Source organism: Eurosta solidaginis, chromosome 1 (assembly GCF_040869045.1).
Source record: "Eurosta solidaginis isolate ZX-2024a chromosome 1, ASM4086904v1, whole genome shotgun sequence".
Taxonomy (NCBI): domain Eukaryota; kingdom Metazoa; phylum Arthropoda; class Insecta; order Diptera; family Tephritidae; genus Eurosta; species Eurosta solidaginis.
Genome location: NC_090319.1, coordinates 11,469,594 through 11,492,406, shown reverse-complemented (window position 1 = coordinate 11,492,406; position 22,813 = coordinate 11,469,594). Strand labels below are relative to the sequence as shown.

General features: G+C 31.6%; 1 protein-coding gene across 13 annotated transcripts in view; it reads right to left on the bottom strand.

Annotated features, from left to right (window-relative positions):
* Positions 1 to 22,813, bottom strand: part of Sap47 (Synapse-associated protein 47kD) — a 153,732-nt gene that overhangs the window by 18,355 nt on the left and 112,564 nt on the right. For 7 of the 13 annotated variants that reach the window (XM_067780155.1, XM_067780147.1, XM_067780138.1 and 4 more), the window contains 5 exons: positions 17,056 to 17,132; positions 15,211 to 15,311; positions 13,759 to 14,033; positions 11,376 to 11,494; positions 5,462 to 5,764 (listed from right to left, as the gene is read on the bottom strand). In XM_067780155.1, coding sequence (XP_067636256.1) covers positions 5,462 to 5,764; positions 11,376 to 11,494; positions 13,759 to 14,033; positions 15,211 to 15,311; positions 17,056 to 17,132 — 875 coding nt within the window. Of the gene's footprint in view, positions 1 to 192; positions 430 to 2,425; positions 2,922 to 5,461; positions 5,765 to 11,375; positions 11,495 to 13,758; positions 14,034 to 15,210; positions 15,312 to 17,055; positions 17,133 to 22,813 lie in introns of those variants that run through there. The other 6 variants (XM_067780194.1, XM_067780234.1, XR_010952244.1 and 3 more) reach the window with 5 other exon arrangements.

Genomic DNA, 22,813 nt, shown 5'->3' with positions numbered 1-22,813 from the left:
TAAAACTGATTTTATACATGTAAATATTGTAATGCATTTTTAAGAACAAAAAAAAAGTTGAATAACTGTATAATAATTGTTATTTAATTGTAAAATCAACAGTTCTTAACTTACCACACAAAATTTTTTTTTTGTTATGTTTTGACTTTTGCTTTTTTTATATGTGTGTAATTTTTTTTCATTAATTTCATGTTATTGGGGAAATATATTTTTGAGTTTCTTTTTGTTGTATTTGCTGTTTTATGTTTGCATTAGTTTTGGGAGTTTGATTTCATTTCAAATAATTGCGGTTACTTGGATTTTTTTGTTTGTTTACATGAAGTTTTTGTGATACTTGTTTCTTTTTTTGTAATTTTGTTAATTTTTTAAATAATTTTAATTAAAAATTTTTTTTTGCAATAGTAATTTAGCGTAAATCCATTCAATCTTCTGCAGGATGATTAAAAAAATGAAACGAAAGAAAAGTAAAAAAATAATTATGTAATTTTTTGCGAGTAAAGTAAATTTTTTTGTAGGTTTTTTTTTGCAAAACGCTAATTGGAGAATGCAAATATAATACGATGACTTGTTGTTTGTGTTTCAAATACTATGACAGCTTAATAAATTCTCGTACCTTTTTGCGTGAAAATTATAATATATTCAAATAATACTTTAAATATTTTTGTTTGTTTTACAATTAAAAAAAAAAAAGTTTATGGTTTGGTACTATTTTGTATTTTTTCTTTTTGCTTTAAATTTCTAGAAATGGTTGAATGCCGTAAAGCAAAAGCGTTTATGAGCATCAAGACAAATTGAAAAAACAAAGTTCCAACTTTAAGAGGCGAGTATACTAAGTAAGGCAGAGAGGGTGATAGCGAGATAAGCGTGCTTTAGCCGAGATAGAATAAAAACAAAATTAAAATCACAATTAAAAATATTTTAATTGGGTAATTTGAATGAAAATTAAAACAAACTTAACTTTTAGGATGCATGGAGTTTGTGGTAATATGGAAAAAAAGTACGTATAAAAGTTTCATATTTGGGCATTTTGTACTACTAGTAATAAGTAATAGCTTTACTGTTACGGTAATTTGATTGTTAGTAAATTTTTTTTTACCTTATTCATAAAAATCAACGAGACTAAGCTTTATAAAAAGAAATTTAGTTATAAATCAAAATTTTTTTTGCTGATAATGCAATTTGATTAACAATACAAGACATGAGATATAAAGTTTACAGTCCTCTTTGAACTTATAGGATCTAAGAGGGCTACCTGTAGAGAGCATTGTGAAAGGATTAATAATCTTCCAATAGCAGTGCGAGTGCAAAAAGGCCTCCCTAGAGATCACATAAATGTAATTGACACTCTGTAAAGACAAATGGAAGCTACCCTAAGCAGCCGGAAGAGACATGTAAGCTTTTACTTATAACTCACTTTCGGGACTGTATAGCGAGGTTGGGGTTGTAGTGTTAATACAAATAATACAGTCGTATTTTAAGGCATGAAATTGTCAAATTTGATCATATATATCCATTTTTTAATATCTTAACCACGTAGTAGAAAAGTTTACAAATGAACCTTCCTCATTCCTAAAGTGTCAGACAAGTAGGTACGTACTATGAACTGCATCAGTTTATAAATACGAACTTTCGAAACATTTGGGAGCCAAATAATTATTCTTCCTCAAAAAAAAAAAAAACAGAATTAGGTTTATAACTCCGTCCTCTTGAAAATACGACCAAGCGTAATTGCTGCCTTGACTTCGCCGGGTCATGAAACGAATACAGAATGTCTGAAACCGGTTCCTCGCGCCGCCAGCATTTTCCAAATGTGCTGTCACTAACGAGACCCAATTTATATGCATGAGATGCCAGAAAGCCATGCCCTAATAGCCTCAAGTCTTTTCTCTTAAGGAATATTCAATATGCTCTGGCATTGAGTTCAACGCACGTTTCATGCAATTTTTTTAGTAATACAAGTTCTGTTTAGTGATAATGCAAATGAATAATCTGTAAAAATTAGGGTAATTTCGCTAACAAAATGTTACAATTTTACTGAAACAAATTACAGTACCTGTCTGCGAAAAATGTATTTAAATTCTTCAAACGCATTTTTTTTCAATAAGTAGCAGAATTTTTACTGGTAATGCACAACAAAAAACAGTAGCAGCGAGAAATTCTCAAATTTCATAATCCAAATAAGAAGTAAAATGTTTACAAGAAATGCAAAACAAACTACAATATTATTGAAAATTTGTTTGAATACATATTTTTTCAATAAGATGAAAAATGTTTACTCGTAATGCAGTATCAGCGAACATTCATATTTTGCTACATAATTACTAAAAATGCAAAATGCCCATCTATGCATGTATAAATTCCACGTGTTTAAGTATGTATGTAGTTGTTTTTGTTATTTTAATTTTTGTTCTACTATTGCTAACACCTTTTTTTTTATTACATATATATTTACATTAATATATATGATTTTGTAGCTACAAATATCTGTGGGTTAATTTGGTGTACGTATAGATTTTTTTGGTTTTTAAAGTTTACGACTCCGGGCACGCTAAAATATGTTTTGTATTTTTATTGTTTTTATGTGTGTTTGTATGTGCAGTTATTCATTTTCATCATACATATCACTAATTAATTTGATGTATATATAATTCATAAATGAGCATTTTCTTTTTGTCAATTTAGAATCTCTGCTGATGTTCGCTAATAAAATATTCAACGTCTATATCGTTATGACTTTTCTTAATTTAATTAATTTTATATTATTTATATGTTAATTTTATATTAATTGATATATACTTAAATTTTGTTATATCGTGTTTTTTATTAATGCATTTTTTATTATGCATTTTGTTGTTGTTTTAATATGTATGTATTATCGTCTTTGTGACTTTTTCACGCTTTTTAGTAATTAAATGTCATTGCTGTTTTTGCAGTAAACGTAACCAATATATAAGTTAGGAAAAAAGGAGAGAGAAAAAATGAGAAAAAGAAAGAAACATAATTTACAAGGTTGTTTTGTAAAGTTTTCTTTTGTTTTTGGATTTTTTGATTGCCCGCCTACAAATTTTATATTTTTATTTCTTGTTAAGCGCAAATCAGCAATGAAACGAATTCAGTTGATTTTGTGCTTGAATTTATTTGGAAAATTGTGCAGAGAAATGCATTATAAAGTAAATTAGTAGAACTTATGAAAAAAGTGCTTTTGTAAAATGTTTTGAGCAAAAGAAAGCAGTGACCAACAAGACTGAACGACTTGAGCTGTACGATTAACTGTGACTCAATGATTATGATATTCATAAGATCTCTAATGAACTCAAATATTAAATGATTAATTGAGATTGATTAATTTAAATATATAACTTGAATTAAGATCGATCATAAGGGCATGTACTTAGATACTTAAACTTGAACAGTGTAAGATAAAAAAATGTACTATTTTTCGTTTCCTCGATGAGTGTTACCTATTAGGCGATGGATTTAATGAAAATATTGTGCCACATTATAGTTAAATGAGAGCTATAATCAGTTCATGGACAAATTTGTGTTTTTACTAAAGAATTGAATGTTATTCTAAAATAAAAATAAAATTTAAAAACAAAAACCAGCATTAAACATAGGATACTTTGAAAAACAAAAAAAAAAAAAAACTGCTAAAGTTTATATTGAACCTATATAAACTTATGCTATGGCCTTCTGTAGTTTGCAGGAAAACTTACTTAGGTAGATACTTTTTCACTCGTCTAGTAGATACTCATACTAACCTAATTATTGGCAGTTATCTACATATGTACCGTATTATGCTGCAATGCAAATATGGAAAAGCTCTAAAACGCAGATAAATCTTATTTTTAGTTAGTTTTCAGACTAATATTTTGGTTTGGTGTAGCATTACTTTGAATGCACTTCTTTCAAATGGTATTATATACATACACTCATACCGACCACTCAAGTATTCAAGTTAAACCGACATACATAATTTGAACCAGCGGGAGTTCAATATCATTTGTGCATGCCGACGCACAAGACACTTATTTATTTACATTTGTCAACCCGTCACATTGACTAACACACTTATCGATCAGTCAATGGTCAATGTAACTGCCAAAATATTTACATATATGTATCTAATTAGATGTGTCCATAAATAGGTCACTATAATAATAATATGCTGACTTGGCATATATGCACTAGGAATGTAGGTACTTTTTAGTTTGTAAGTATTAGTGTAAATACGTATTTGTAATATAAGAAATTTTGTATAAAAGAGAAAGCATTTTCCAATAAAGAATCAATTATTGTCAGACGCTAACCAACTGCGTTCGTACTTTATTTATTTCACTTTTCAATGTCAGGATAGCTAGGAAAAGAAGCGTATATAACAAAGAAATCTGGAATTTTTCCCCGAAATATTTCAAATGACGCCAGTAAAATCAAAAAATCGGTTTTGTTGTTATTGAATTAACAGACATTCGTTGAAATTGATCGCATTATAGTTAATTCAACATAGTTTTATGCCAAGAAAACAAATTTGTTTAGTCATTTCAACAGGAAATAATCTGTTGTTCTCATTGCAACAGGGAACACTATAAATATTAATCAAATACAACAGCTTAAAAAGAAAAACTTACATTTACGGCATACATTAGTTTGTTCTTTTCATCATAATGCCACAGAAATCTCTGTTATATCAACAGCCTCTTCTGTTATTCTAATGTTGACGAATATATTTTATTTTGACAGTTTTTGTTGGTATTCTTAGGGTGAGCGTAATAATAGTTAAGTTAACAGAGTTAGTGCCTACGTATGATGGAATTTTGATTGTTGAAACTTGAAACGGTCAATTTTGAATCAACAATTTGTGTAAAGTCGATTTAACGGCTTTTTATGAAGGATAAAGATTGACCAAAATTTCGATTGTTGTTGTTGTCTTTATCGTTAATACAAGAACAAAAAAATTTCGGTCGCATTGACCTGTAATTCGGTTGGTTTACTCAGATTTTTTCTTTGAGTGTAAGTGTATGCTGGACTTAACGTAGACTGAAGAGCTTTTGGTTGAACACCAACTCTTAAAGGGTTGCTTTCAGTATTGCGGTTATTCTCATTATTATTAAACATATTTAGCCTTAACTCAATAAATTTTACTGCACGAGTCTATTTTCTGGCACATTTTTCGACGTCATTTGATAGTCATGATATTTTGGTTGGAAATCAAAAAATTGACCAGAAAATCGACTATGTCAAACAATCTGATTTAAATGGCACATGCAAACTATTCCAGACTTCACATTGATACGAATTATTACCTAGTTTTTTTTATTGTTATTAAATTTTTAAAAGAACTTTGGGTTAGTTTTTTGTTATCAAAGCAAACAAAATATTAGGTTTTAACATAAAGTTAGTATAAATAATAACAAAATAAACATAAATTGAAAATAAAGTTAAAATAAAATTATATTCTTACCATCACTGCCCAACGCTTGCTCTGTCATGCTGTCGATGCCTAATTTTCGCATACCATCTTTGATTTCTTCCAAATCGGTTTCGGTACTTATTTGGAAAGAGTCTGATACGAATTCAGAATCACCATGCCGTGAGTTTTGTTCCACGAATTTTTCTAACCCAGCACCTGTAGGTTGCTGGAAAATTGGTGAAACTGGCGAGCTTTTGGCACTGCCATTATTTATACTCTGTTTGTGCTCATCACTGGCAGTAGTGACAGCAACAGCAGATTTTGCTTGAGATTTGTTGACAGCTGTGATTTTGGCTGCTTGCCAATTTCGTTGTTTTTTTGAAGTTTATTTTAGATTTTAATTCATATGGATTGATTTGATTTTCGTAAAATTTAATTTTTTTTGTAGTTATTTGTATATTCAAATTTAATTTACACAGATTTTGGTTTGAATTACAGTGCGGTAAAAGAAATAAAATCGTACATGAAATGAAAAAAGGGGAAGGCCAAGTTAAATAAATAAATAATATTAATAAAAATTAAATTAATAAATTTAATGTTTCTGCTCATTAAAAAAGAATATAAAACAGTGAACATTGTATACAGGGTGCCTTTCTTGATACCATTGTACTTTTTGCTATTCACTTTCTAACCAAAAATATTTGTATGCCGGCATCGGGTCCTATAGGACTTTCGATAACTGACCTTTTGCTAGCCGCCAAGCTCAAGAAAATATAATTTCACATAGACCTATTTAGAAATTATGAGGTTGACTTAGTAATCTGCAGCAAAAGGATGCATGGGGGACATTATCCGGCAGGATACAACAATCTCTGTGCTTCATTTAACCACAGAATAACAAAAAGAAAAACTGACCCTATTGAAAGCTACCCATCTAGGGAAGGCGCTTATTTCGCTGAAGAAAAATATTTCAGAGTAATTCTGGGCATAAATTCCTTGTCGAGTTGTCGTCTAGAAGTTTTGTTCGCATGCACTTGCCTATACGGTAAAGCAAGCGGACTATCTATAAAAATCGCGGCCGCCGTGGTGTGATAGTAGCGTGCTCCGCCTACTACACCGAAGATCCTTGGTTCACACCCCGGTCAAAGCAACATCAAAATTTTGGAAACAAGGTTTTTCAATGAAAAAAAAATTTTTCTAGGCGGAGCCGCCACTCGGCAGTGTTTGGCAAGCACTCCGAGTGTATTTCTGCGATGAAAAGCAAGCCGTTCGGAGTCGGCATAAAACATGTAGGTCCCGTCCCGCCAATTTGTAGAAAAAAGTAAAACGACCACGACGCAAATTGAAAGAGAAGCTCGGCATAAAATCCCTTCGGAGGTAATTTAATTTTATCTTTAAAAAGTATGTCCCCATCCTTTAATAAATTTGCAGCTTTGTTCGAGGAAACCCTGCTCAATACTATAGTGAGAGTTCGGCCCCTACTTGTTTGTTTGTTTATTTGTAGTTTTAAGTTGCTTCCATTCATTTATTTGAATGAAATACTACCTTGGCCCGGCTTACTTAGAAGCTATAACGCCATAACTAATTCTCATTTTATGAAATCTTTGAGATGTCTCGCTTGGTTTCTTTAACAGAAATTTGATGTCTTCAGATTGCTGTACAGTTACTCCACCAACACACAGGTAATACACTAAGGCCAGAACCATGTGCGTAGGTTTCTGCGTAATTGAAGCCACTATATATTTAGATATATTCTGATTTGATGGTTTACTCCAAGTATGATAAATGCTTTTAATTTAACCTTTTGTCACTTCGATTCCCGCACTATCCGCCATTTTATTCTCAACCACATGAATAGCGTCCTTTTATAGCACGCGGTTGAGTTGTGGGGAAAAGCGAACTTGACGCGACGGCGTTACAAAACGAAGTGTCGGCCCCTACTTAATTTGAAATTGAAAGAGACCACATTGTATAGCAGACATATTGGGCGAATTTTGAAGACTAGCGAGATTTGTGAGAATAACTTCCCAGTTGCGGCAAGATTTTAATCCGCTACTGATTTTAATCCACTATGGGATTGATAACAAGAAAGATGTAAATCGCACATAAACTAAATTCGCCTATACCAATAATGGAAATCACGGACCAAATCGCAGCTTTCTGCTGTTTAATCACAGTCGCGAGTATGTACGCATACGCAAGATCTGCAAAATAACGAAAATTTCGTGTATAAAACCCCATTCACCAGTTGCAGTAAGCCGCGTCGCCACGATTGCCTCTATTCTCAGTGGATTCCTTGAATGACTGATTTTGGAGTCACATTCTGCTTCTTTAGATACACCGCAGGTGTGTATTAGAGTTGGCAAATATGGTGGTGTGGTGAAATATCAACAGCACTGCTGAGGTAATAGGATAAATTAGCTTCGGTAAAATGATGATGAAATGCTAGCACGTTACTGCTACCTGAGACAATATTAACATAGAGACATTGCAGGGACGAAAAATAGTGTGAAGCAAGCTTCACAAAACCTCTAGTAGGTCGCATTCACCACTTACCATAGCAGAACTTGTTAAACTACCATTGTCTTTGTTTTTCTTATTTAACAATTATTTTTACACTTTTTATTCAGCTAATGTGTTCAGAAATTTAACTTTTGCTCTCTAAAACTCCAATCAGTGTATTTGTGTACTTAAATTTTGTTAAAAATTGTGTTAAAGGTTTTGGTGTGGTGGAAGTGACCTACTAGAATTTTGTGAAGCTCCGCTGCTTTCCATTGAAGTTCGCGCATGCAACACCTTTAAATTCAAAAATTTTTGCTGCTACTAAGTTGCAGCACAAAGCGCAGACATGGTAGCAGTGATTGCGATTATCGGCAAGCGTGACTAGAACTGCGATTTATATCATATTACTGTTCAATCCCCGTACAATCAAAGTCGCGGATAAAAAATCGTTCACAATTCACGTTGTTCCTCAAAAATCTATCTATGGTTTTCTTTAATTTTCTTACCTATTTGACTGGCTGGTAAGAAATAAAAAAATTATTTAAGTTAAATAAAAAAAGGTTGAGGTTGAGAGAAAAAAATCATATTATGGTAATGTAAATTGCTGCAAATTTATATTGAATTATTCCAAACGTAAATATGATGACTATCGTTTTATGCGATTTTAACTAACATCCGGTTGACGATAGCGAATAATGGAGTGAAAAATCACATATGTATGTGTGGAAATAATATTATTGTTCGATTGATTGATATGATTTATTCTGAAACAAAGTGCGATTACGTGGGGGAACTCTATTTGATTTCGCATGGATTGATTGATGTTTAACGCTTAACTGCTGATGGCAAATTTGTTACGCAGAGTAAAAATAACAAGCCAATATTGCTACGCTCGTATATATGTATGTATGTATGTTATTACGTATGTGATAGATATAGAACTTCGAGGTACACTAGGTTGGGTCAGTTTTCTTCTAGTATATTCAGATTCCATTGATAATTTCAAGTTTAAGTGTTGAGGAAATCAAACATCAGCAAAGGGATCCGACTTAGCATTTTCTTAAATATAAATCCACAGTTTTTTACAAGATTTGTATTTTGGTACATAATATCGTATTGCAACTCAGATTGGGTTATCTCAAAAGAAACTAATTAGTAGAATTGGCAAAGTGATTTTATTACCGCGACTAAAATGTCACAGAAGTGCGCAGCAAAAGCTTTAAACAAATAGCGGACTCACTGACTGTGGCGAAATATGCGTCTCGTTTGAAATCACCCTTACCAATAATCGCAATCACATTTTAAACACAGGCAAAATTAGCATCGATAATATGAATAAATGCGCTTGTAATTGACTGAGCAGCGTTAGCTACTAAGACAAGATATGTACATAATTGGGTCTGTGATTACGAACAGAGATAAGCTTAACTGTGAACTGCGATTTAGATAATTTTCGTCTTCCATCACTCTTCATTTAGAGTCACGGATAAAAATCGCTGCAACTGAAAAGTCACAAACAAAGCTTTTCCGTAATTAGCTAACTCTTATTAGCTCTGTTTTACAAATAGCAGCTAGAACACTGATGGAAACGGACGAAATATAATAAATTTACTTATATGAGTTAACCGGGGATTGCCCGCATCGCTTTAAATGTATGAAAACATTTATTTCAAGCAATTTTTAATTTTATAATTTATTTAATAATTTGGGAAAAATTTAAACAACGTGACATCAGGACGGAGAAGGCGACAGCTGTTTCGATTATACCTTGTAAATCTCTTCAAAGCCTTTTCTCCCGGGAGTGGGAGTCGAACCCGCACTCCTACGATAGTTGAAATGGTTATAAACGCGTTCAGCTACGTCATGCCTTAGTTGTTGTAAAGTTTTTCCCAATTGCCTTCTTTTCGCATATATTATCTTCCACATCTGAAAACCGCCTTACAAACAGGCATAACTTCAACACATAACTACATACGAATTATGTGATGTGTGGAAGATAATATACTGAAAAATGTACACTCATTGAAAACTCATTTCCACACACAATTTACACTTTAAATTTTCATGCGATTCTGTAAATTATTGTGTACATTGTTTTCCAGAATGAGCGCTGAATGTAAAAGTCTTATGTCAGTGAGAAAATATTCATCAAACGCCATGAAAACAAAAAAATCATTCTGCAACAGTGCATATGAGTTTTGAATGTCAGAATAGTGTACACTGGCTGCCAAGAAAACTCACGAAGTTTTTATCAGTGAGTTTTTTTGTTCACAGTTTTGCTTTACAGAATCAGAATTTCAAAGTTTACACAATTTCTTGTGTACACTTTAAAACTCACAGTTAGCGAATAGGGCCCCAGGCACCGAGCTATTCTAAAAACCTTTTTTTTTTAACGTCGTACCTAAGAATCGCTTTGCCTGGGCTAACATTTAGAAAATTCTTCTTGGGTTAAGTGGGCTATGAAAATCATATTTAGAGAAAGATTTGATTTAAACTTGGTACGCAGCTAACTTTTTGTGTGGGTTTTTATTCAGGAATCTTTTTTTTTTCCGGCAAGTGAACCGGGGATCGACCTATTCCGAAAAGCTTTTATTATTAAGCAATTTGCTCGAAACTTGGTGCATCGGCAGCTTTTTACACAGGTAAATATTTGGAATTTTCTGTAAAATACCGAATCAATTGATTTGTTGGAAAATTTAAATTTGAAAAGCTTGAGACCCAACCTAATGTATATAAAGTTACTATATAGTACATTATTGCATATCAGTTGAAACAAAAATGCAATTGATACGCAAATTAAAATTTAACCAAAAAGAGATAAAATCTCGTATTTCCAATCTTCATTTTATTTATGTATATATGTATGTATGTTTGTATACTATGTATGTATGTAAAGCTCACTACAAACAAAAAAGTATGTGTTTGCACAGTTTTTCGAAGTATTTGCATTTAAGTGAATATGGAAAATGTGTATATATGTAAATAAGGACAAAACAATATATACATTGAAGGATATTCTTACATAAAAATGCATGTATGTATTTAATTGGATGGACATTGGGACAGTAGGTTAAAATACTAGGGAATAACAAGATCTGTTTTCAAATCAATTTGATGTATGACAACTTAATTAAGTAATATTGCATAATAAGGCAACACAAATACAAAATTAATTTTTGTAAACAAAAAAGAAAGGAAATAATTCATTGATTGAAGCTTAAAAGTGTCTTAAAAAATAATCGAAAAAGAATAGTTGAAAACATTGCAGCGAAGTATTAATAGTAGTAGGTAGAAGTAATTACAGTACATAGTGATGAGAGATGTAATGAAAGTTATAGATAGTAGGCGGTACAGCATACTTGCAATATACATAATTTCTCTTTTTTTGTACTTTCTTCGTAGCAATTTTTCTTTCCATTTCTTGTTTTTTCATGGTAAACCGCACAGCCAACACAAAACTTACCGTCTTCACCGCTTGAGGCCTGACCAACGCCATCAACGCCAAGCGTACCCAATTCGGCTGCTTGTATAATTAGTGAAACGCGATAGAAATAATTTCGCCAGAAATTCTCTTCGGTGATGCTGTGTGTGTGGAATAAATAAAGAATGATAAATGAAACCTTAAAATATTTATAATGCGGCTAATAATAAAATTAGACGTCCAAAAAATTGCCGAATGGAATTATTTTTTACAGTGTATTGCAGTTTTCGTTAGTTGGTTGCAAATTTATATGAGACCTGTGAAATTTCCTTTAACATTAATTATCATTACTTTCCTTACATTTTTTAAATTTAATGATTAATTAGTTTGTTTCGCATGACCTAACAATTAATAATTAATTAATTAAAAAATAATCACAAATAATCTTGATTATTTGCAAATAAAAAATCATCAAAAATAATTGGAAAATTGTTTTAGATTAAAATCAATCAAGTGACTTAAGATAATTAAATAAAAAAAATTAATCAAACAATTAAAATTAATCAGTCATTTGATTATTTTTAATTATAAATATGTAAAATATAGTTTTAAAAGTATACAGCCCAATTCTAAACAAAGATTCCGTGCGAGTTTTTTCCCTTCTCCCATTCCTCGTATTCTAAATAAAAATTCCTTGTGAGTTTTTTCACTTCTCCCTTTCCTCCTATTCTAAACAATGTTCGAAAAAGCGGAAACCGGTTATGGTAGAAAAGTAGGTATTATGAATGTGAGTGAGAGTTTTTTCACGTGTTAAATTAAAGGGAATGCATCAAAATAGTTAAAGGAAATTGGTTTTTTTATTTGTACAAATTTTTGGTAAAATATGTACATTCTACCACAATATTCTTTATTTTAAGTCGAAAAGTATATCATAAGCAACGGAAGAGGTATATTTGATGCAGCCATCCAGAAATTGCGCAAGGATATTTTAAGAGAGCTTAAATAGATTTTGGCATATGATGAAAGACGAATTCAACTCGACTTGGCCGCCAGAAGATTGCTTTGCTGAACGGAAGCAGGCAACTCCGGCGGGTTTGTGATATCCCACCGTCTTCTTCTTATTATGCTCCTCTGTTGATGTTGCTGTGGCACCAATTAATTACTCATTTCAGTGAATACCACATGAAATGCAATACTGTGCATTGTTTATATTTTATTTTGTAATTTCAAACAAATTCGCAACAATAACTAAACTTTTAAATTTTCTGAACAAAATAAGAAATGCATGAAGAAATTACAATTGATAGAACAGCTGACTTCGAAAATTCGAAATTTCTATTCCCCAATTATTATTCTCCCTAGGAGAAAAGAATTGAAGGAATTTTTCCGCGAGAACAAAATTCCGAGGGAATATTTAAAATTGGGCTGATAATGTTAAATATGTTACGACATTGGAAAACTACAAAAACAATGAAAATTAATTAAAAATTATAATTTAATTGTGTTACCTATATAATTTAAATATTCAAAATTAATTGACATAAATCAAACAACTTTATTAATTCTGTAATTAAAAATAATTCAAATTAATTGAAATAATCAAATATTTTAGTAGTCATGCAATAAAAAAATAGTTAATAAATTTTTGTGTGAAATTAATTAATTACTTATCATTAACAAGACATACCTACTGGAAATTAGTCATTCAACAAATGCGTGGAAACGACTCAAAAAATTAATAATCATTACAATTTAAGTTTATGAGCTTGAGCTTGAATTGAAATTATCTGAAGTTGAGTTTTATCTTTCTGAATATCAATTGCAGCTCTCACAATTTTAATTGAATTGAATTCAATTGTTGTTTTCAGAATATGCGTTTCTGACTTTAAAGTTACCTCGAACTGTAATTTTAGGAACTTGAAATGAAAATTAATGAACTTGAGTTGAAGCATTCTGAATTTAAGTCGAAAATCGAATCATTACTTTCTGAACTTGAATTTTAACTTTCTGCATATGAATTGTAATTTTATGAATTTAAATTTGGAATTCTTTAGTTGAATTTTAACTTTCTGAACTCGGAATATAAATTTCTGAACGTGCATTGTGATTTTCTGAACTTGAGTTGTAACTTTAAGTTTTAATATCTGAAGTTGAATTGTAATTTTCTGAACATTGATTGCCACTTTCTAAATTTAAATAGAAAATTCTGAACTCTAATAGAAATTCTGAACTCGAATTTTTTATTTTTTGTATTTTAATTGTAATTTTCTGAGTTTAAATTGAAGCTTTAATTGAAATTTTTGAGTTTGAACTTTAATTTTCAAAACTTGAACTAATATTTTATATAAATGAAAGCAATTGCATTTCACACTTTTTTGGTTGTCGCACAGTGTTTTTCTGAAGTTTGATTTATAAAAAAACTTACATTTTTGGCACCAATTCAAATCGCATTGTTTCCAGCGCTTTATCCTCAGCCATAATGGCGATTGCTGTGGGATAAGCTGTATCGTAGTTGAACTCAAAATCAACACCGGCTGGTGGTGCACGCACAAAATTACGGCGATCTTGTGCGAGGCCGAGTATTTCCTCTTTGATTTTAGCTTCGTTGGGTAGTCCGATCCATGGTGCAGCACCGGAATCTTGGCCACCTTGACTTTTCATAAAGGCTTCCTGTTCTTTGTTGAACGAATCGAGTATAGGCTGTGAGGGAAGGGAGAGTAAAAATAAATTGTATGTACTAGTTGGAGGGCGTTGCCAAATTGTTAGAGGGGGGGGGGGGGGGAGGGGGGTGGTTGAAGAGAAAAATATGAAAAGAGAAAGAAGGGAATCTTACGAATATAACTTAGATATTTTTTTTCAATTGGCTTCGGAGATATGGCACAAAATGAGATTGTTGCTACTTTGCGGGCACCCCTCTAATTCACTCTTGATGGTCCGAGTACTACCACAGCCTGCGATGATACCCATCTGTTCCAGCAGGTTAGGGGGCTTAGAATATACCCGCGGCAGGTATGCCTGTTGTAGAAGGCGACTAAAATACCAAATTGATTTAAGGGGTTGTGTAGCGCAACACTTTCAAGGGATTGCCAGCGCAATATATAGCTTCTCGAACCCAATTGTTAACCTAACCTAACCGTGGCGAATCCTGTTTCTTTAAAAGCCGAGGCTCTGGTGACCCCAAGTTCCTCATGGATCTAGGGGTGGGTGGGCGTTATGGCCTAGAAGGTTTCATGTCGTCATACCAAATCATTCCCGAGATGGGCGGGCTAGTACCTTTATGGTGTTTGTTACCGGAACGTACCAGATCTGCATCCGGCAAAAGACCATCAACATCGATAATACTCGCCAGGGCCTTCGGGGAGTGTCCTTATCGCTACAACAACAACAGCAACAACACCCATCTTTTATGGGGCTGTATAAGTCTCGTTCTGTTGTAGATAGACACATGAAGCGTAATCGCGAAAAAAAGTTTCAAGCGCCAATTTCTGACTTCTTGCAGATAATCGTTAGTATCATAGTTTGAGATAAGCTGAACGAAAAAAAAAACAAAAACAACTGATCTTTTCCCCAAAAGGGGGTTTCTTTTTATTTTTTTTCGAAAAATTATGATTGGCACTTACAACGTTTTTCGCTTCAATTGTCGATTAAAAATGCTTTCTATATAAAAAAAATCGGTTTAAATTATATTGTAAGTCGCAATACGTATGCGATTGTCGTTAAAAATTTAACGCATTTTGTTACTGAACCCAGAACCGATTCGGGTAGTAATGAGCTAATTTGGGATGGCAAAGAAAGTGTGGACTGGCAAGTAAGTGCTTGAGAAGGACAACGTCTACTAAAGGTCTATTGGTCATGTATACAAGGTTTATCTACTTACATTTTCCTTCACAGACTCCTTTATTTTGGCACCTGCCTTATTTATTGCCGATGATAAGAATGAACCAAAATGCTTGGCCTGTTGTGTCACTTTTGTGGTAACTGTAATTAATGAATGCGATTGACAAAAAAATTAAATTCGTATAATTGACAAAAATGGAGAATAAACGAAGCTTTCAACAACAGAAACAAAAATAATATAATATATGTATAATGAGGTTATATAACATGCGTCACGTATGTATATTTCGTCGGTCCAATGCCAAAGTCACGAATGTGCATATTTGATGTTTTGAGAAAAACGTGTAAGACATTGTTAAAAATAGAGATTTAATTTATCATTTTTCAACCACTATTGGAAGGTTTACTTTTGTAAACCACTAAGTAGCGTTAATTGAAAAATGATTTTTAAATTTTGTTTCAAAAAAATGCACATTTGTTGTTTTGCAAAATTCGACACATATAATATTTCGTTAAAACAAAAATGGCACATTCGTGACTTTGGCATTGTACCGACGATATGTAAGTAAGAGAAGCGAGCACACATTGTTAGCAACCTGTCACCATATTTTATTTTATTTTTTAAATAAGTTATTGAAATATTTTTTAACAAGGGGAATTCGCTGTAATGTTTTTTACGAAAATAAACCAAACTGTGAAATTTCTGGTTTGTTCGAAACTGCTACAGAAGGCAAGGTCCAGTAAGAATACCCGTCATGAGTCTACTCTGTTCTAGGATTGTTCGGAATTGTGTTCGGGACCATTTCGAAATTATTTCGCAATTCTTACAAGAGTTATGGAACTATTTCGGGACAAGTTCAAGATAAATTGGGGCTGTTTCAGAGTAGTTTCGGCATAGTTTTTCGTGATAGTTTCAAAACTATTTCCGGATTGCTTATGATCTAGAATAAGTACAGTATGGCTTTTAAGGATCATAACGGGACTATATCGTTACCAATCTAGCTTGTTTACAAGTTTGTTTCGGAAACATTTTGGAACTATTTTCAGCACCGGGTCTGTTTTTTGATTATATTGGGTCCATTTCTGGATTATTGCATCGTTGGTAACATTTTTTTTTTAAATTATTATCACTCTGAATCCATTCGGCTTTAAACAAATTCCAAGTAATTTTGGATTTTTAGTTCAAAGAAATTTTATGTTTAATTTCCTCGCACAAGGGTAAAATTTCAAATTTTTAATCCTTTTTTAAATTTTGTTTTTTGAACGATTTTCAGATCGGTTGTGTCGAGTTTTTAATGCCTCTTTATTTATATATTTTTTGCGAATTGCGAAAATTCTTACAAAATCGTTTCTTCTGCTTCATTCTAAGTAAAAACCAGTTATGAAAAAGGTAACCAATTTTAAAGCCAATCGTAGAAGTTGTTTTTTTAATTTTGAGAAAAATTTGATGTATGCAGTTTAATGCTCCTATAATTTTGGTATACTTTATTTTCAAGTTTCAATTGTCTTAGAACTTCCGTTGATTTTTGTTATCTCTGCTTTGGAACGAATTTCTTGAACCTCAGAATTCGGCTGATGGGCGCCCTTAGAACCTTTTTTAAAATATCTATACCTAAGTTGAAAATGGTTTAATTTATGTTGACGCAGAGCATTTTTGAAACATTTCTAAGATAGAGTACTTCCAAAAAGTTTTTAAAAAATTAGATAAGTTTTCAATTTTTCAATTTGCTCGCAATTTTCTATACCTAGCGAATCCCCCTTTACATTCAACAACAAGTTTACTAAGCACATTAATTGTCACATTACAGTACATTAATTTTGTTGAAAATTAAATTTTATTATAATTTTGTATTGTGACACATACTTTTCGCTTCTTTGCCCTTACCCTGTCCGATTTGACCTTCATCACCGATTGGAGTGCCATCGCCCGAAGCGGGATGCGAATCGGCACCCTCTGTAGCGCTGTAATGAATAAATAAGCAAATAATTTAATATATTAATAAGAGGTTTTTATATGACGCAGTATTTACACTACATATTTACTGAAAAACACTACGTACAAAAAGAGTGCGGTAATTTAAAAAAAAATTACATGCATTGCAAAGATTAATTTAGAAAATTATTCAAATAAAAATAGCATGCTAGCAATAATTTAATAAATATTTTATAAAAATAGCAAGTGCATATTTCAAAATAAATAAAAGTAAAATAAAAATACCTTTAAAAAGCATAAGTAGAAAATTGTTAAATAAGAAAAATTGTTTATTGTTATAGCTTATTTTATATATCGATTTTCTAAAAAATATTTTGCTCATATGAAGTACTTAGCTAACTACATAATTGCCCTGTTTACTGTTTACTGTTTACTGTTAAATGCCCGAAAGGCTATAGTGGGTACTAATGTGGTATAATAAGATGTATGTGTTTCCAAAAATTTTGGGAAGTAAGCATTTTTTCTTAAAATAACTTGAAAATTTTTCCATGTATAACAGTTTGTACTTATGTGCAAATTATGTATAACACCGTTGTTCATTTTTTCTCATATAAACAAAAATCTGTACAATAAACGAGCATTCACTCTCTTCAGTGAGTAGCAGTAAACCGACGTGCCTTTGTGAAATTTTTGAAACTGCATAATAGTGAAGTAAACGTAAAGTTTTACCGCGCCACATAAAATCTGGTCCAAAATGAAAAATTCATTTTCGAACTTTCTAGGATGTCTGTTTGTAAATGAGTTTGAATGTTTGGAGAAAAAGCTGTTCCAGGTAAAAGGACAGTTGATAATACTATGGTACCGGAAAAAAATGTTTGCTTACGATAACGGTGTTGCTTAAAATTAAGACAAAGGATCGTGTTTTATGCTTACGAAAATACAACATGAATATGATACCTAGTTATGAATGCGAGCATGATCTGGTCCACAAGACATTCTAATCTATCCTGCGAATAGAAGCAAAGTAAGCCTACTAAATGGGGAACAGTTTAACATTGCTTGGAATCTTAAATTGGCGCCAGAGAGTAAAAATTGAGGGGCCTGGGGCAATCTGTTAGACAGGCAAAATATTTTCTGCATTTAAGCGCTACAGCAGTTAATAACTGAAAAATGCATTTTGCAAAATTTAAACAGAATTTTAGAACAGGCCTTTAGCACTCCCAAAACTAAAAGTTTTCTTATCATTTGTTGTCGCACTCAAAGAGATTCTACTATAGTTCGATAACAATTCATCAGGCTCAATTGCACCGAAAAGTTTATGTGATATACTAACTTCAAGCAGATTTTTTTAATTCAACTGTCTGCTCTGCTAAAATATACGCTCAATCAAAATGGAAACGATACTGCTCACTAACAAAACAAAAATACTAAAATGGAGTAGGCTGCTACTCGTATAAAAGAATATGTCCTTTTGTTTTGTTGTGGCCTTCGTTCGGTTTTTCTTTTTATGATTTGTTTATATTGAGTGCTTTTTTGATTTGTTTTTTACTTTCGTTTGTTTAAGTCATGGTGCAACTATATGGTTGGCTCATCTGTACAAAAACAAAATATGTTAGTTCAGATTGTCAAAATCTGCGTATTGGTGTTGGTGCGAATGGTATGGAATGGAAACATAAAACTTAGCAGTTTTTGTATGTTGTAAGAAAATGTTGCCAATGTGTTGGTTTCATTTTGAGTTTGCCATCTCCTTTTGACAATCGCATCGACCATGCAATGAAATAAATAAAATCAGCTGATGAGATGAGCCAACCATATAATTGAGCCATGGTTTAAGTTTTGGAATTTTGTTATGCTTTTGTTGTTTGTTTTGTTTATATAGTTTGATTTCTTTGACTCGTTTGTTTTATCTATTGATTTATGATTATGTTTTTGTTTGTCATTGCTTGCTTTTTTATAATTGTTGTTATTCTTACGTTTGTTCTTTATGCTGACATTTTGCGTAAATTTCTTACATCGTTTGGTTTAGTTGCATATTTTGCTCGTTTTGTCTACTTCATTTGTCTGTAAGTTTTTGTTTGTTGTTGCTACTTTTTTTCATATTTTTTTCTCGTTTATATTCTGCATGTTTCGCTCGGGTTGTTTGTTTGTTTATTCGAATTTGAAATTTTTTTATTTTCGCATGTCTATTTTTTAGTTGCGTCCATCGTTTGCATTGTTCTTTTGTTTCATTCTTTGTTGTCTGATTAATTTGATCAGTTTATCTAGTCTAGTTTTTTCTCCATTTTATTTCGCATGTTTCTTTCTTTATATGTGTATGTTCTGTATGTTTTGTGTTGGTTGTTTGTTTGTTTTGCCCGATTCCTTTGATCTTTTGTTTTAACTTTTTTTGCCTTTTTCTTTAGTTGTGTCTTTCGTTTGCTTGTTTGATTTATGTTTACTAATTTATTGGTTTAAGCTAAAGATTGTAATGAAACCAGGTGAATAAAACGAAAGAACATTCTATGTTTCATAATATAGGAGTTATAAAATGTTCAAAAAACTATTTACAATTAAAACTAAACAGAGCCCCAAAAAGTTTTAGACTATATTTATATATGTATATATTCTTTTATAAAGATTAATAAAAATATTAAATGAATTGATAAAGACTTGTTTTTTTAAATGTAATGAATCATTAGGCCAGTAGATTATCAGAACAAAAAAGGAGTAGTAAATAAATAAACGGCAAAATTTACAAAGCTTGTTAGTATACTGCGAGGTGAGATATGAAAATAATATCAAAAATATCCTAGTTTATAGCGAAATGGAAATGAATGCTGTTTCACAAAAGAAAAGTTACCGAACAAAAGTGATACAATAAAAAAAATTGACGAGAAAAAGCAATGACTAGAGTGAATGGGAATTTTAAAGGATAGAACAGAAAGATGGAGTTAATGACAGCGGCCTTTGGTCGCATGCAATTGACAACAACGCGATTGTTAAACTTTAAAAACGAGTAGAGATAGGTAAATGTTTAAGATTTCGTTAATCAGAGAACAAAGAATGAACACTTTTTGTTCAGTAAAAGGAAGAGTATCTTTAAAGAGCAAATATCTAAGTATTTGAACCAAAAAATATTATAAGCGAATTGAAGAAAAAAGATCAGAAACTAATATCTAACACAAAATTTAGTAATCGATGTATTGGAAATGAGAAAAACAATTAACAGAATAGGGATAAGGAAGGATGATACATTATTCAGAAGACACTTACAAGTCATGAGCAGAAAAAATTGGCATAATTTTTTTTCACTACTAATCCCACTAAAAACAAAAAGACATCATAATTAAACGTTTAATGTTGTTGCGTTACATATCGTTTTATTATTGTTTGTTTGTTTGTTTGTTAAATACAAAATGTACGATTAACGATCGTCTTTTTTTTTTGTTTTTGATTTAGTGTGTGTTTTAAACTAACAACGACATATGGACATGTTTCGAGCGTTTACTATTTATTTTTGCCTTATGTTTTGGAAAGCATATCCGTTTCGGTTCGCTTTTTTATGATGGGCCGCACAATAATGATGGATTCTGATATTTTATGGTAGCGCTGCATGGTTTGAGACTACTTAACGGGAACTTTTTGAGCTGAGCGTTTTAAATGTACATGGCTGCTTTTCGGTTATATATACATATATTAGGGAATATAAGAATCAAAATAACTAAAATTGAACTAAACAAATTTTTTGATATTGTAGATAAATAATTAATCATGAAAATGTTTAATTTAACTTAAAGCAGTGCAAATTTATAATTGATATTTGTCTGATAATTGTGGGGATGCTAAATAAAAAGGAGTAAAAATTTAGGTTGCAAAGATAAGTGTAGGAAATAATGAAAGATGAAATAAAATAAAATGTGATTAATGTATATCATTGTGCGTTGAAATGAATGCTACGTGGCTGATGAACTACTGTGTCTTGAACATAATAAAAACGGAAAGTTTGTATCTTTTTGATATGTGTCGAAAACTGCTTATGATAAATTGACTATCTCAAAATTTACGTAATTGTGTAATGTATTTACTAACTGTATAATTAATATTTAAAAAAGTGAATGAAGCAATGTCCACCTAAAACAAATTTTTCTTGGATAACGAAAATGGTTACCTTTATTGACAGGCAGAAGCTTATTTATTTCTTCGATAGATTGAGCAAATCTAATAGACTACTTAGATACGTACGTTTATATTTATAGATATTTAGTATACAGATTCTATGCATGAAAATACAAACAGGTATACAGAATAGGTAGATTAACTTTTATGTAGTTCCGAATTACATTGTTGATGATGTCGGGATGGACGGGACTCCGAGCACCATTCCAAAAGTTTGTTGATATGTTCGAAATGATTAGTTTAAACATCATATCTTTCTAGTAGTTGGAGACTCACAACATGCATGTAATAACATACGCGATTAGTTTTAATTTTAACTTAAATTTTATAATCGTTAATATATTATAGAATATGTTGTCGGAATGTCTAGCAACACTGAATCAAATTTAATTCATTATTAGTGCTGTCGAAATGGACGTGATTTCGAGCAGCAGGTGTACAGCTATCATATAAAAATTAGGGCTGCCCTGCATGGGAGGTTGAAAAAGACGTGTTTTCAAGTCACCCGCCTGAGGTATCAAAATGCGTGCTATGTTTGTTGAAATGCTAACACAAACAGCAGAGTTTCATGCATTTCAAAAATAGATTCCCATGATTTTAAGAAAAGTGATTGAAAATGTCAGAACGGCATGAGGGGAACATTGAATCTAATCTCCCCGGCGCCGGCAATGAATGTTACGCCAAGCATTTCCCTGCGACTCTGTTAAGTAGGTAGGTAAAAAAGTTTCTCTAGATTAGAGAAGGGAGAAAGATTTTGTCCTGGATCCCAGTGTAAGCCTCTCAACACATACAGTAGGCGTTGTTTTTGAACATACGCCAAATTGTCACAATGAACCTGACAACGTGGGTTCCATACAACTGAAAGATATACGAGGTAGAAAGGGTTCTGATAATACAGGGCTCATTGAATTCTTTAGCCCACCGCTTTATAAATGCTAAGCTCTATTCACAAAGCTTTGTGTTTAAAAAAATTCCGTATTTGTTTTGATAAATCGTAAAACTTTATACTTTAGGAGCAAACTTTTAAATTTTATGTAATGTTACTATTTTTAGTACTTAACAGTTTTTTCCTCAATTTTCATCAGTTTTTACGAACATACATATAACAAAACTCTAGTAAAAAGTATCGATTCAAATGCATTGAACATTTTTGCAGCATAAAATTTATATATTTTTAAATACGTTTGGAATTAAAAAGCCATCAGAGCTTTGTAGTCAATGATATAGTATATATGTATGAGTGCGCGATTAAATAATTAATAAATATTGATAGTTTGTAGGAAAATGTGAAAGCAAAAAGCTAAGGATGTGTATAGTAATTTGATGGGAAAGTCGGTAAACTATCCAAGCTTTTAGTAAAAAGTTAAAAAAGAGAAATATACAAAGAAGTTAGAGTAGATTAAAATATAAGGAAAATAGTGAAGATACGTTTTTCGAAAATTTAAATTTAAATACACAAGTAAGATACTTATTAATTTTATAATATATATGTATTAGTGCGAGTATATAGCGTATATAATTCGATAATAATATCAGAGTTGTTAGGGAATACAAT